Below are 14,539 nucleotides of genomic sequence, written 5' to 3'. Positions count from 1 at the left end.
CAGCGTAATATTTGCAAAATTTTCACAGGACTAGTTTCGATGGTTTTACCGAACCACCATCTTCAGCTGCAAAACCGCAAATGAACAAGATAGGAAATAATGATTAGATAAGATAAGAAAGCCTGGACAAGAATAAGCAAGTGGCGCCATCTGTTGGCGAAACCAGAACTAAAACATAATTTCTCTAAAAGCCGAAGGCAAATTTGGATTGGAATTAGGATCGTTAACTAGAACAGAAAGATTTTTATGAATGTGAAATGCCTCTAGAAAATCCAGTTCTCCAGGCTTTCTTATCTTATCTAATCATTATTTCCAGGCTTTCTTATCTTATCTAATCATTATTTCCTATCTTGTTCATTTGCGGTTTTGCAGCTGAAGATGGTGTTTCGGTAAAACCATCGAAACTAGTCCTGTGAAAATTGTGCAAATATTACGCTGATTTTTGTTGTTTGACTTCTGAATTAGTATTTATTCGGCGTGTTATTGTGTCTTAATTATAGCTCGTTTGTTTAAAATAGGCACTTCAAGGCCGTTGACAGCCCTCTAAACGTACGATTGTGACGTGTGTCGTATTCACCGGACAGCACTTATTTTCTTCACCTCATTTGGGACTGTTGTTCAAGTCAAACTTCATTCGTGTGCATTTTAAGAAGCGAAACACACTAAACTGAAATAGAATGTATTTCTAAGTCTAAACTAAAATAGAAAGTATATATTTTTTGAATGGGGAATTAGGCGACTGAGATCATCTGCTACAACTGTCGTTTCCATTACTAGGCAATTCATTCGGTCGATTAAAATTGACCCTGAAGTATCTATTTTGAAGTAACGAACTATAATCTCAACTCAAACAATACAGAACTGATTTCAGAATGCATTGGCACTTCAAATATGTAATAAACTTTAAAATTGCAATTATTTTTTTAAATTGCCCTAATTATAGATTTTTTGTGAAGACAATTCGATTTTTTTTTTTTTTTTTTTTTTTTCATTTTATTTTTTGTAATCATTCTAGAGCAATCGTGATGTAAAAGCATTTCTTCAAAATATTAAATTGTTTGAAAAATAAGAAAATTTTTAATTCAGATCGAAGTAGACTTTCATACATTTTCCTCAAAACTACATTTTTCGTCTTGATGATCACGATGTCTCGAAAACTAATAGAACGCTGTTTTTCAATTAAGACTCAGTCGGCTCCGGTTTGTAATCTGTCTCTGCTAGAAATAATAAAAATGCTCCATTAATTATTTGTTTCTTCTAACCGATAATTGTAAAACTCTTTTTTAAGGCTACTGTTCTTTACTCAAATTTATTTGAAAGATTCTATTTCGGACAATTCCCTAGAAAGCTCTCTCTTAAAATATTGTACTTTTAAATCAAATATTTAAACTAAAATATTAAAATATTAACGATTATAGAGAAACTTTTAGAGTTGTATGTTTAGTTCTTGACATTATAAAAACCCTGAAATTTATTCTTTTTAGGATTTTTCAACTAAGATTTTTCTTTTAATAAGAAGTGTATCATTGGTGACGCAAGTAATAATATTAAATTACGTATTTATGTATATTATGAGAATTTTCATTTATTTAAATGGAATTTGTGTTCATTTATAGGATTAGGAAAAAAATAATTTATTGATTTTAAATATAAAAGATCTTGATCCTTTATGCATAGCTGAAAAAGTTTTAAAAAAATTACATCTTGTATTTTAAATATTCATTCCCGAATAAACTTCAGTAATTCTAGGAAAAAATAATCTCATTTTTAGTAATTAAACTTAATGATTATAAATGTTTCATCCTAAATTCCTCATTGAATGCTTAGAAATTGCTATTTAGTTAACATCTGCGTTGAATATAAAAGCATTTCCCTTTGAGCAATTATTAAATTTTCTGAATATCTAAAAGAAAATAGTTTAATTATTTAGATATTTTTACTAAGAATTGACTTTGCAATTTTGGTTCAAATCTAAGGTTTAAAATTTCATCCAATGGTGACTGTAATGAGTTAACTTGGCAGTTCTGATTCATATCTGACGAGTTAAAATTCCATTTTATGATGATTGGGAATTACCACAAACTTATTATTTTCCATTGCGCGTGATGTTAAATGGTATATGCAGAATGGCAGCATGAAATAACTAACAACATTTGTTGAGCCATCATGTGGTAAACGAATTAAAACTTAGTATAACATAAAGAACTTAATATTAATGCAGTTCGACTAGTGCTATTTTCCACACTAAGGGAAGGGATTAAAGGTCAAAGTCAATTTATGTGAAACAGAACTATTACCAAATGTTCCAGAAATAACAGTTTTAAGTGCTCCTTCATTTACATCGTCGCTGTCAATTGTTATTAATTTTATCTTTTCCAAAAATCGTGAAAATGTCATTATTTTGTAGAGTCATTAGATTTATTTGAAAGCAAGAAACAGGAAAAGTAAGCAATGTCCTTGCAAAGATTCGAGTTCCAGACCTCCCGATTGCTACTAGAACGTACTTCCAATCTCATTCTGAAGGTACGAAGTAAAGAAAAAAAATTCTTTACATTCTCCTCCACTTAAATGTCAACTGGGGAGGAGGTAACCCAATTGCCAGATCCTAGAGGTGATAAATTATCGCTCACATTATTTTAGTCCAGGAGCTACTTCTAAAATGCTTTGAGTTCAAAGCAGGAAAGATAAAAAAACTAGCTATGCCCTGGCCGGGATTCAGAACTAACGAATGCTAGACGAACTGACTGACAGTTACACCACAAAGGCATGCAGTAAGGAAAGAGAAAATTTCTTACGATCTTTTACTATCATAATATTCAAAATTATTGAAAAGCTTTCCAGTATTTAAAACATTTTTTGAATCCAGAATTACTGTATGCATGCAGTAATATTTTTTTTCCTTCTGATCAGCATCATAATATATGACGACAATAAAAACAAAACCTTTCTTAAATAAAATATTCTCCTTCCTACAGAGAATAGCTCCTTGATTTTGCTTATCTACAACTGCGGTAATTTAGTATTACAAGCGTAAACGATTTTCTGTTTTGCAAAAGAAAAGCTAGCAACGAATGAGACTCGTTAATTCAAAACAAACTTTTAAATTAAAGAGAAATTTAAAATGAACTGCTTTCCGTTTCTTTTCAAATAGAATTAAAATCTAAGGTGTTACGAATAGCATCACACCTCTTTACAACGAAGAATGTTACTTTACTTGCAGAATTTAGAAGTCAGCACGTACGAATTCGTGGCTCCACTTAGCGTACAAAAAAAAAATTGTTTTTTTCAGTTCTCTTCCAGGTTGTGTGAAATTAACAATGTGTTCAAAGAAACAAGTTACAATTAAAACTCTTTAAGTAATGCCTCAAACGTGTTTAACAGGTATTATCTTCCTTCACATAGTTTCTTTCAACAACTTATCTGAGTTTCGTAAGCAAGCTTTGACTTATAAATCTCTACTTTTTATAATAAATTAGAAATTCATTGCATCGATATTCTGTTACATTCAGTTTTGTTTAAAATTCAAGTTTTTATGTTCGTGATTTTAATAATTTATCGTGAATTATTTATTCGCTTTGCAACTCTTTGTTAATATATATAACACAGCAATCTTGAATATTCCTTCCTGAACTGCTTCATTAGTTACACCTAACCATTTAACAGAGGGAGCGTTGATAGCTGTATGGAAATTATTCAACCAAACTCAAAGTTTTACTGAGTTATAAGGCTGTTAATAGTTTCTTACGGTATATAACGCTTCCCAAAAAATTCTAAATAATACTCGTATCATACATATAGCATGAGATATCGTCATATTACATAGGTTATTTCCAAAGTCATTTCCTTCTTTCATTCAAATCTCTATTTAATATTAATGTAAGTAGCCAAATCTGTATTGAACATTAATAAAAATAAAACTTTTTAGCAAGTCATTACGAAAATATTTAAAATTTCAGCACGTTCGCCCACAACTAACTATAAATGCTTGGAAATAGGTCACTTTTGAAAAATATGATATTCACTACAACGCTCCGATTCGCTTTACAACTGCTTTAAGCATCATGCTATGATCCAATGATTTGTGGGTTCTATTCTGACCCGTGGCAGAGCAGCTAAGAGCATTAATTTTCACAGGTGGTATTGCGACCGTCAAATGTAATTAAAGCCTTTAACTTCGGCGTGTGTTTCTAAATACAGGACGAATGTGTTGTAGAGTTCCAGTTCGAAGAAACTAGAGACATCAACTTGAACCAAATAAACAGACATATCCTTGGTTATAAAATGAACACTAAGCTTTTTATTTACACTCATACACAATATTCGAATCTGTCAGTCTGGGGCGCTTCCGAAACATAACTTCTCAAAGTACTTTTTTGTTTCGTTCTACTCTAAATGGCCTTGTCAAAGGTAAAAAATAAAAGCAGTTTTAACTTTTATCTGCTGCCATTATTGCGTAAACCAGTAGTCTCCTAAGTGGGATACGCGTACCTCAGAAGATATGCTAAGTGATGCTTGGGAGTACCAGAAAGAAGTAAGCTCACGATCACTTGCGAGTATATGATTGTGTATATTATATTACATAGGGTACAAATTGTAATGATTTTCGTCTTAGAGGTCATCTCAATAACCTGAACGACCAGTTACTAGGAAAAGATCTACTTGTTCATAATGTTTATGACTCCATGAAGGATGCTGAGACAAAATTAATTCTATGATAAAGTAAACTACTAAGTAAGAATTCCATTCACTTTCCAAACTTGAAGGAGTTAGGAAATAAAACTACAACATGAAACTCAGATGATTGTCAAATCTGAGAATAGAATTCAAAAGCAGACTTTCTGCCTCCCGTGAGATGAAATTTTCATGAGAATGTTCTCCTCACTTTTCTCAGTAGCCTTCGAAAGTGTTCCACCTAAACTTCAATTAGAATTTTTAAGATTTTCAGTATGACTCTGCAGTAAAATGCAAGTTTCTTGAAAATCCTACATAGATTGATTGATCTTAATTCAACGTACATGCTCGAAAACAAGTATCCAAGAATATGTAAACATATAAGGCATTTCTCCCGCCTTCTTGGCATGCCTTCGTGGTGTGGTGGTCTGCACGCCGGGCGCATATGCCAGAGGTCCGTGGTTCGATTCCCGAAGAAGGCGTTGCATATTTTTCGTCTCTTCTGCTTCGAAATAACCTAATGTCTCTACACTAGCGCCCGAAATAAAAGGTTGGTGGATGATGATTCTTCACACCAGGATTTGGCGACTGGGTCTCCTAAAAACCCCAGTCGGCCTTTAAAAGGGAGGAATTTCTCCCGCCTTCTTGGCATACCTTCATGGTATGGTGGTCTGCACGCTGAGCGCGTATTCCAAAGGTCCGCGGTTCGATTCCCGGCGAAGACGTTGCTAATTTTTCATCTTCCCTGCTTCCAAAAGTATACCTAATGTCTCTACAAACATGCATTCTATTTTTATCGTCTTAGGGGTATGCGATCAAAAACGTTTGGAAATCGCTAGCGTAGATCAGCAACAATTAATTTTCATTATCAGTATGTAACAAAATGGCAAGGAGACCAACTAGTTTATAATTAACAGCGGCAGCAAACATCTTTCATTTGGCGCTGCAGAATTTTCAACAGTGCAGTTTATAAATTAATTTTTTTAATAAAATTTCATGAACGAAAAGATAGATGCATAATTCTTTAGGATAATTGTTCATTTATGAGATCTCGGAGTTATTTATTATTAATCATTAAAATTTTTCATTACTTTCCTCTTAGTTCCAAAATGTCCATCGGGAATGGAGTGGAATGATTGTGGGCCGTCCTGCCAAATCACTTGTGACAGTGCCTCTAATACTTCATTGGAAGAGTGTTCCGGGAAGTGTGTGCCTGGTTGTTTCTGTCCACTTGGCACGGTACTCAATGAGGATATATGTGTTCCTCCGGACCAGTGCGCTGATCGTAAGATTAACGTCTATGATTGATACATTTTGTACTAATAAGCAAACGTTTGGAACTATTGCTATTATATTTTGCTTTAACAGGTGAATATTGTCTTCGTACTGTAATACGCACTAATGTATGTAAAATTACAACTTGCCAAAAGGTTTGTAGTTTATGCTACATTTTTCAATAATATAATCAGTTTTGCTTGTTTTCGATGAATTGATTGCCATATATATTATTTACGTAACTCTTAAATTCTTTCAGTCTAACATCAAGATTCCCAACGGATTCATTTACATTCTGTAATACTTATATATCCATTAATTTGCATCACTTTTTAGTGTGATTTAAGTAGCTTCATAATTTTGTTTGATGAACAAAGAGCGGTGTTATTCCCAAATCCTTATAAATTTTCTTCTTTCAGAAGTATGTCAGGGTTTTGGTGATCCTCATTTTCAGACATTCGATGGATTGATCTTCCCACTCCAGGCAGAAGGATCCTTCTTGATCGTTGGAGATAAAGAAAAAGACATTGCTATCAATGGCTTTTCAAAAAAGTGTGGACTTTTCTCTTCAACAACCTGTCTGACAGGGCTGGAAATTCTTTATAAGGAAAGTAAAGTACTTATCAAAAAGCACAAAGAGGTATGGAACAAAATCATTCTGTAATACTAAAAAGTGCTTTATATGAAAAAAGAAGTACGAAGTAACGATTGGCAAAATCACTTTTATAGGATCAAATCGGAATCACCCGCTCTCTGAATTGAATCGGTTCTTTTACGACTCACCGCTCGCTAAGCAAACTTGATAAAAAAAAAAAAAAAAACTTTGGAAACGGTAAGTTAATCAAGATCGGTTAGCGAGGATGGAGCGAAAGAATCAAACAAAGAGTGAAATCGGAGGAATCCACTCAATCAAACGCTAACTCCCTGAACTGATTTCTTTCAACCATAGTTTTGATATTCCTTGAAACCGCCTTTCTACATAGAACTAATAATAAATTTCTAATACAAAAAAATTTTTCAAAGAGTAATTATAAAAAACATAAACGCGTTTTTGACAATGGTGAATAAACATTCTTTTCTTCCCTAGAATAAATTGTCAAAATGCTACCATTCCGTTTTCTAGAAATAATAAATTTCTAATACAAAAAAATTTTCAAAAAGTTGAGTAATGATAAAAAAGTAAACGCGCTTTTGACAATGGAGAATAAACATTCTTTTCTTCCCTAGAATAAATTGTCAAAGTGCTACCATTCCTTTTATAGAATCAGGATCCATTCGCTCAGTAAAATTGATTGGTTCATTGAATCAGTTCTGGAGCGAATCATCAAACCCTAGTTTAGATCCAATGCTGGCTATCTTCTTGTTTTCAAGGATTCTCTTATCGTCACAATATTACATTCTTTTACAATTAAAATTTAAATTAGATGTATTTGTGAGTATTAATTGCTTCTGTATTCACATACTGTTCTCACAAACTTCCTTTTACATTGAAAGTTCCATTAAAGTTCAACTGAATATGATTTTTAGCTCAAAAGGCGTTAGCCCAGAAGGACTATTAATTTTGTTTTTTCATTTTTCGTTGATTCACTATAAATGTCTGTTCACTTTTCAGACTGTTGCCACCAAATATTACAGACCTGCATTATGTTTAAAGAAATTAAATAATGAAGAATCTGCATGAATGTATGTTTCTCGCGTTGCGAAAAAACAACCGTACTTACTTAGAGACATCAAATTTTCAATAAGTTATCCTCCACTAAATATGGGCATCTGGAAGCCCATACTTGGAATTTGAAATTTGTTTTATTATATATTTCATATTTTGTACATCTTTAATTAATTCTTGATTAAGAAACTCAACTATTTCAAAGCGAGCAATAGCAACACTGTACGGGGTGGGGGGATTTTTTATCTCCAGCAAGCGAGACTGTGAATCGGAAATTCTAAAGAATGCTCGTTTTAAAATTATTTTGCGATATTACTGTTGAATTGAATTTTATGGTTTAAGTGCGAAGTGATATTTAATAAACAAAGGCGACACACAAACCGTTAACAAAACGCCCCTTTGGGCAGAGTATAAAATCTGAAAGCTTTCAGATTTTTATTATTTTTATTTTTATTTTTTCGGGGTGATAAAATTCAGTTCTGCTTCCATTTTAGCATCACATCTACGGAAAAATTTGTTTCGACTGACTGCATCTAGAATATTGTCGGTGTACATAGAACTAGTAATAAAATTCTAGAATAGAAAAGTTTTAAAAAAGTTGGGAAATAATAAAAATCAAACTCGCTTTTAACGTTGAAAGATAAACATTCCTTTCTCCCCTAAAATGGAAATTGAATTTCCCTTGCACGGTTTCAATAAAATCTCTCGGTGGGTTATCTCTGAAGAGGTACACATCTTTTTTCGAGAATCAGGCTTGCGCTCGCTTAGTAGATGAATCTGTTAATGAATGCTCAGTAAATGTATGATACATATTTACATGCACGCACCCATAAAAAAGTCAGAGATGTTTCAGGTAAATAATAAAAGAAGACCATTAGCATTTACATTGGAGGATCCTAGAACACTTCTAAGCAGAGCTCTGCGTGAACTGTAAAGGTGTTACCACTTAGTTTTTGGAATCACTGTTCATTCGCTCCTTAAAGTGAATCGCTTCTTTGAATTCAGCTCTGAAGTAAACCATCCAACTTTTATAAGCAGTAGTTTCTAAAGTGGAAATTATGTGCAAATTTTCTGTAGATCCAAATTTTCAAGGGCAAATTTTATATATATGAATGCATAGAAGGAACTCAGAAAGCTTGTTGAATGGATCAATAAGCCTCTATGGTTATGAAGTTGAAATACATCCATATATAACAATATTTTACAAGATAACGGTTTTCCAGAAATTTTAAAGTAATGACTTTTTAGATACTTTCTATATCTATTCCTTTGCAATATTTTCCATTTCGACTAGGATTGCCATTCTAAAATTGAAAATTAGGCATAAAGAAGAAACCTTAGAAACCTTTGTAAAGCTTTTAGCTCCCATATGATGTTTGTCGCTAAAGTTAAAATTTTGTTATCGGTTTTTAAACTACTTCCTGGTAAGGTGTGGCGTACAAATTTTGTACGCACACTATTATAATAATACAATGTAGTAAAAAGACCAAAACTAAAAAAACTTTTTAAACTAAAAATCTCAGAATTTTGCTGCTTGAACCATGGGATACAGCACAAAAAAAAATCTTTTAAATGAAATTGATATACAATTTTTAATGTAATGTCTAATTTTAAAGTTACAAAATTCGCACAATTTTTTAGATTATTGACGTTCATTACCTTAAACTAATAAACTTTATTAAGATATAAAGATGTATTTGCAAAGTTATCATATCTTCACAGATTACTGAACAAACTATTCACCCTCTTTTAAAACAAAAATATTAAAAAATGTTAATTTTGAGATTTTATAATTTATTTTTCGAAATGCTTGAGTGCAAAATAGAAGGAGGAATAATTTATTGTTCTTTAACCATCACTTGGAAACATGATTTCAGACTTATGATGTTATTATCTTACACCATTGTTCTTATTTCTGCATCAATTCCTTATGATGTCATTATGTCACTCTATTTATTTTACTTCTGTATTGATTCCTTATGATGTTTATGTCATACTATGTTTCTCATTTCTATATTGATTCGTTATGATGTCATTATGTCACATTATTTTTCTAATTTCTGTATTGATTCGTCTTGAACTGATTTTATTTATTCATTTATTATTTCTCTGTTTTCAATTTTACCCTTTTCAACTTCAGAAATTCTCTATAAGCTATTTCTAAGAATTTATCACTATTTGCCACCGATTTGCGTAACTACTTCTAATACGGAAAGGAAGCAAGCTAGCTACGAAGCACAATTCAGGTTGGAATTTAACATATGGAAAACTGGAGATAAAAAAAAAAATTCTTTACTGATGTCAATCGCATAAATAAAAATCTGATGTGTACACCACATGTCTTCCTTGTACGGAATATTAAATTATACGCATTTTTCTTGCATTTTGCTTAAACTTATTGGATTGAATTAAACCTACTTCGCCGACAGCGCATAAACCACAATAGAATAAATGCATTCTTTAAAATTCGCTTTTTTTGTTACCATAGTGACACTCTGGCGCTAGGTTCACTTAACTGTATTATATTTCGTTCATATTATAACTCAGAAAGCACAAAATTTATATCATTTAAAGAATTATCAAATCGTTGCCACATGTTCTATTCAAATACTATAATAAAGCTAGAGCGATGTATAAAAGAAATTAAGCAAACAAAACGAAAAGAAAAAGTTTTTCACAGAGGATTTAGTATTTCTTATTCAATTAATTCAGTTCTCACTTCGCGACAAGGCAAAAATACATAAAAACTTAAAATATCTGTATTCAAAATTCCGAAGTAAATCTTAAACACTTATTTCCTCGAAAAAATTCCAGAAAAGATTAAGCATGATTTAATTGGCAATAATAAATGAAGGCGTTATCTTTGTTGTTGCGAAGCTACGTTTTTCTACATTGTCAACAAATTCACTACTCTGCTCTTTCAAATGTAAACAAGCAATGGCCGCCATCAAAAAAATTATTACGCTTAGCGGCACTTAAACAACTTTAAAATTGTTGATAATTCTAAAATTATTGCATACAGATTTATTAAAGGCATAAAAACCTCCACCGGAAGATAAGAACAACATAATTCAATCATTTTTAAAGCAAAAAAATGTACAATTTACAAACATATAAGAGTAAAGAAACTGAGATTACTGAGCCGGGTAACAGAGTGGTGCAACCAAAATACGAGATAGTAGTCCTATATACAAAATTTCAACGTTCTGAGGCTACTCGTTTTTCAGTTATGCGAGATACCTACGTACGTACGTATATAGGTTCGTACAGACGCCACGAAAAATTCTCTTCGGAATTAATTTTAAAGCAGTTTTATAATTTTTTTGGAGGAAACGAGTCTTTTATTCTGTCCTTACGTACAGACATCATGCAAAAACAACGTTAAATTGCATTCGATAGCGGTCAAAATGGATATTTTCGTTGAAATATGCTGCCTGAAACTTTTCGCGGTTACAATACTTCCTTTTTACTTCGTACAAGGAATTAAAAATGAATTCTCGTAACTTTATCGTTCAACGAATGAGAGCTTCCCTGAATTTTAAAGTGGATTCATCCACATAGTGCCTGTTTCCGCCTCACTAACAGAAACTAACCCTCGCAAACTGCCTGAGAAGGTATCACCGAATCTTTCCCTTTCTAACTGTTGAACTTTATACCAGCCTAATACAAGAACCAATTCATCACTGCGAAATAAACATGAACTGATATTCAGTCTACGATTTTGCCGAGTCAGCTGCACATTCATCTTCTCTAATTATTTATGGATGGTTTGACGCCTAAAGGTGTAGCAGAGACAGCAGTAAGAATGGGCGAGATTAAAATTCCAGGGAAGTGGAAATGAAGATATTTTATTGGACATTGGATGTAATGTTAATATTGCAATGTGTTCTTACTGGAATGCAACTTTATAAAGAGATACTATTGGGGTGGTTACCTGTAGTTTATTGATAATTTCAATTTATTTGTTGTGTTCTTATCGTAATCGCGTCCTTCGGAAATTAAATTATTCGCATAATTTTTCCATCTTAATTTTCGGGCGATAAAATTAGTAAAAAAATAGGGGGATTAGCGAGGAAATACAGAATTAAAATCGGAAATTTTATTCGTTTATATCCAAAAATGAACGCGGACTACGCAGTTGAGGATTATCGAAAGTTTTCTGTGTATTATAATAAGTATTATTCAAAATGTATTATAATAATTAATATTCAGCAGGTCTTTCTAGACTGGAAGCCAAGGAGAGAAAAATAAGTCAGGTCAATTTGAAACTGAGTTTTCATAGTTCATGTGAAATCTCACACAAAGGGATTCACATTCACCACGTTTTTATCGTCTAAATTGGAGATCATGTAATTGTAATAGGTCTGAAACGTCGCTCATTTTTGTTACTGATTCAATAATTAAATAAGCAGCGAGGGATATTTCAGCCTGTAATGTTTCTTCTTTCTGAACGTTTTCGGTTGTTAATCGAAGAAAGAAATAGCGAACAGCGGCACCTTTAGAAGCTTATGCATAAAAGTAATAACAACTGAGCTGTTTTATTGAAAGACATATACAGTGAAACCTTGGTTTACGGATTTAATTCGTTCCTGTCTACATCATCGGAAATATTCGTTAACCGAAACTATTTTTCCTTATAAGTAAATATAAAAAGAATCAGTCTGTTCCTGGATCCTTAAGATTACTTCGAAAAGAGCAATTTTATGTAAGTTCGCAATTCAAAATCAATGGATCTCATTAAATCTAATACAAGCACAATATTAACATATAGACAGTATTTAACACAGTACTAAAGAAATAAAAAGTAGGAAAACCTGAATTAAATGTTACTGTATCTATTGACTGGAAACTTGGTAGCGTAAGTAGAAAAAGGTGAAGAAGCTAAAGAGGCAAAATGTTACTGTTGGGGAAGGAAAATCCAGTTCTGTAAAATTATCAGGTAGCTTCTGTCCATCTGACTTTTTTTCCTCTTAACATATCTCGCCACTGCTCATAAATCTTTGTCCCATTAAAATTTATCCACTATGATTGTTGTTGTTGTGACTTATCTCACTTTTTTGACAGCAGCATCAGAGCAAGTCCATGAAATTCATCGCTACGAGGCGTGCAAGACTGCGTCTGTCGTTGGCACCACTCTTGAGCACCATATAGGTGACAAATAGTACGACTTTGCTCCGTCCCGCGCCCAATTTTGATAGATAGCACTCCGTAAGACCACCGAGTAGGCTTCTGACCTAAGGCGAAAGCCGAACGGAATAATGCCTGCTCAGTGGAAAAGTCTACTAACCAACAGCCTCCACCGCCAAAGGGGGCAGAGTCAGGGAACGGTTTCGAGGGTCTACCAACTCTCTTTCCTTACCAAAGCGAAACCCCTTGAAAGGTTTCACGAAACCTCTCGAGAAGACTTTCGGCTTGCCGCATATTTAGAGTGCCCCCATGCTGCATAGACATTTTGCAGTCCATGTCTTCTGCGGGATTCGAGCTCTGCCCTTCAGTCCGGCAGTCACAGTCACTAACCATTATCTCGGTTGGGCGGCATCTACCGTAATGTACTTCTGTTTGTGTTTTAAAACGATCCTAAAGCAAGACATAGCATTGTTACTGCAAATATTTATCCTACGGCTTACTGTTACTTTACAAGAGTAATAATGCTCTATAAACCTTTGAATCTTACCCCATTTTGTTCAATTTTCGCGGATCAAATAACTACGAACTCCTTTCCTTTCATCTTCTTCTGAAGACATTTCTTTCACTGTATTATCTGCATTTCGGAATATCATTTGTTACTGGTTTATTTGTTCGTAAATAGCAGTATCCTTCATCATCCAAGACATTTTTCGCTTCAAAAATTTGTTCGCGGTCCAATGTATTCGTGAACGAAGGATCCACTGTAAAAGACTTTTAAACATTCATTGAACTTTTATATCTTACGTATGTGATGATTATTAATTATATCTTTAAACATATGTGTATACTTACTATTTTTATCGCAAAAGCCTCTTGAGCAAGACACTCGCTGGTGCATATAGTGTAGCACGAAAAGCAGAAAATTTGACTGCAGAAGTATGAAATGTCAAAGTGCTGTGAAAATTTACCAGCAACATAAATTATGGTGAAATTACGAGTTTATAAATAGGATAGTAGCATGCTTGTGTGCAATAATTATACACTTTTAAAAGTTTAAATCTGTAATTATATAATTATAATTTATAGGAGAAAGTAGAAATGTTGGTATAGTTAATCTCTGCTCAAAATATTGTTAATTAAGTGTGCACGTAATTCTTTTCTTTCTCAAAGCGTTCAGAAACGAGTTTTCCTAAGTTTAAAAATGGGTGCGTTAAAGTAGTGATTGCTTCGTCTTAATAATTGCTATGCTATTTGCTCGTGTATTTTGAGTGCATGAGCTCTGATTAATGAGGCAGAAATAGTGAAATGCCAATGAGGAAACATTTTAGAGTACCTGTGGTTCAAAACCACGCCCCTCCACATCAGAGTAGTATTAAAAATGTACAGAATTGGGGAGAACAGAAAAGAAAGAGAAGAAAGGGAATAATAGGAAAGCCCACATGGCTGAGAAATCATAGAGAAAGGAGAGATAAATATCTGAGAAAACAGGAGATGATTCAATAAAAATCATAGTTAGTAAGAAAGGTTTGGTTTGGTTTGGTTTATTTAATTACGGCAAAGAACACTAACGCTATCTGCCTAAGGGGAGACATGCCTTCGTGGAAGACTTTCTAAGGAAAGCTGGGTCGTAAACACGTTACACATAGGAAAAACCACGAAAACGCCAATGCAGCCAGCCGGTTCGCAGGATTCGAACTTCGGACCGAACTACCAGTGTTCAGCGGCTTTACCCCTCGGCCCGCTGGTGGGCTCCTAGTAAGAAAGGAGTAAAGAATCATTGGCAATGGCGCATTAAACATT

At 33.3% G+C, this 14,539-nt stretch overlaps 1 protein-coding gene across 3 annotated transcripts in view; it reads left to right on the top strand.

Moving 5' to 3' along the window:
- LOC118189478 (hemocytin-like) overlaps positions 1-14,539 on the top strand; it is a 728,690-nt gene that overhangs the window by 630,694 nt on the left and 83,457 nt on the right. For 2 of the 3 annotated variants that reach the window (XM_085820840.1, XM_085820838.1), the window contains exons 83-84: positions 5,774-5,956; positions 6,366-6,586. In XM_085820840.1, coding sequence (XP_085676966.1) covers positions 5,774-5,956; positions 6,366-6,586 — 404 coding nt within the window. The remainder of the gene's footprint in view (positions 1-5,773; positions 5,957-6,365; positions 6,587-14,539) is intronic. The other variant, XM_085820839.1, reaches the window with a different exon arrangement.

This window comes from Stegodyphus dumicola, chromosome 7, assembly GCF_044657685.1.
Source record: "Stegodyphus dumicola isolate Sdum_Otavi_A_Nest chromosome 7, ASM4465768v1".
NCBI classification, from domain to species: Eukaryota; Metazoa; Arthropoda; class Arachnida; order Araneae; family Eresidae; genus Stegodyphus; species Stegodyphus dumicola.
The sequence above is the reverse complement of the archived record's forward strand: the minus strand, read 5'-3'. Positions and strand labels throughout refer to the sequence as shown.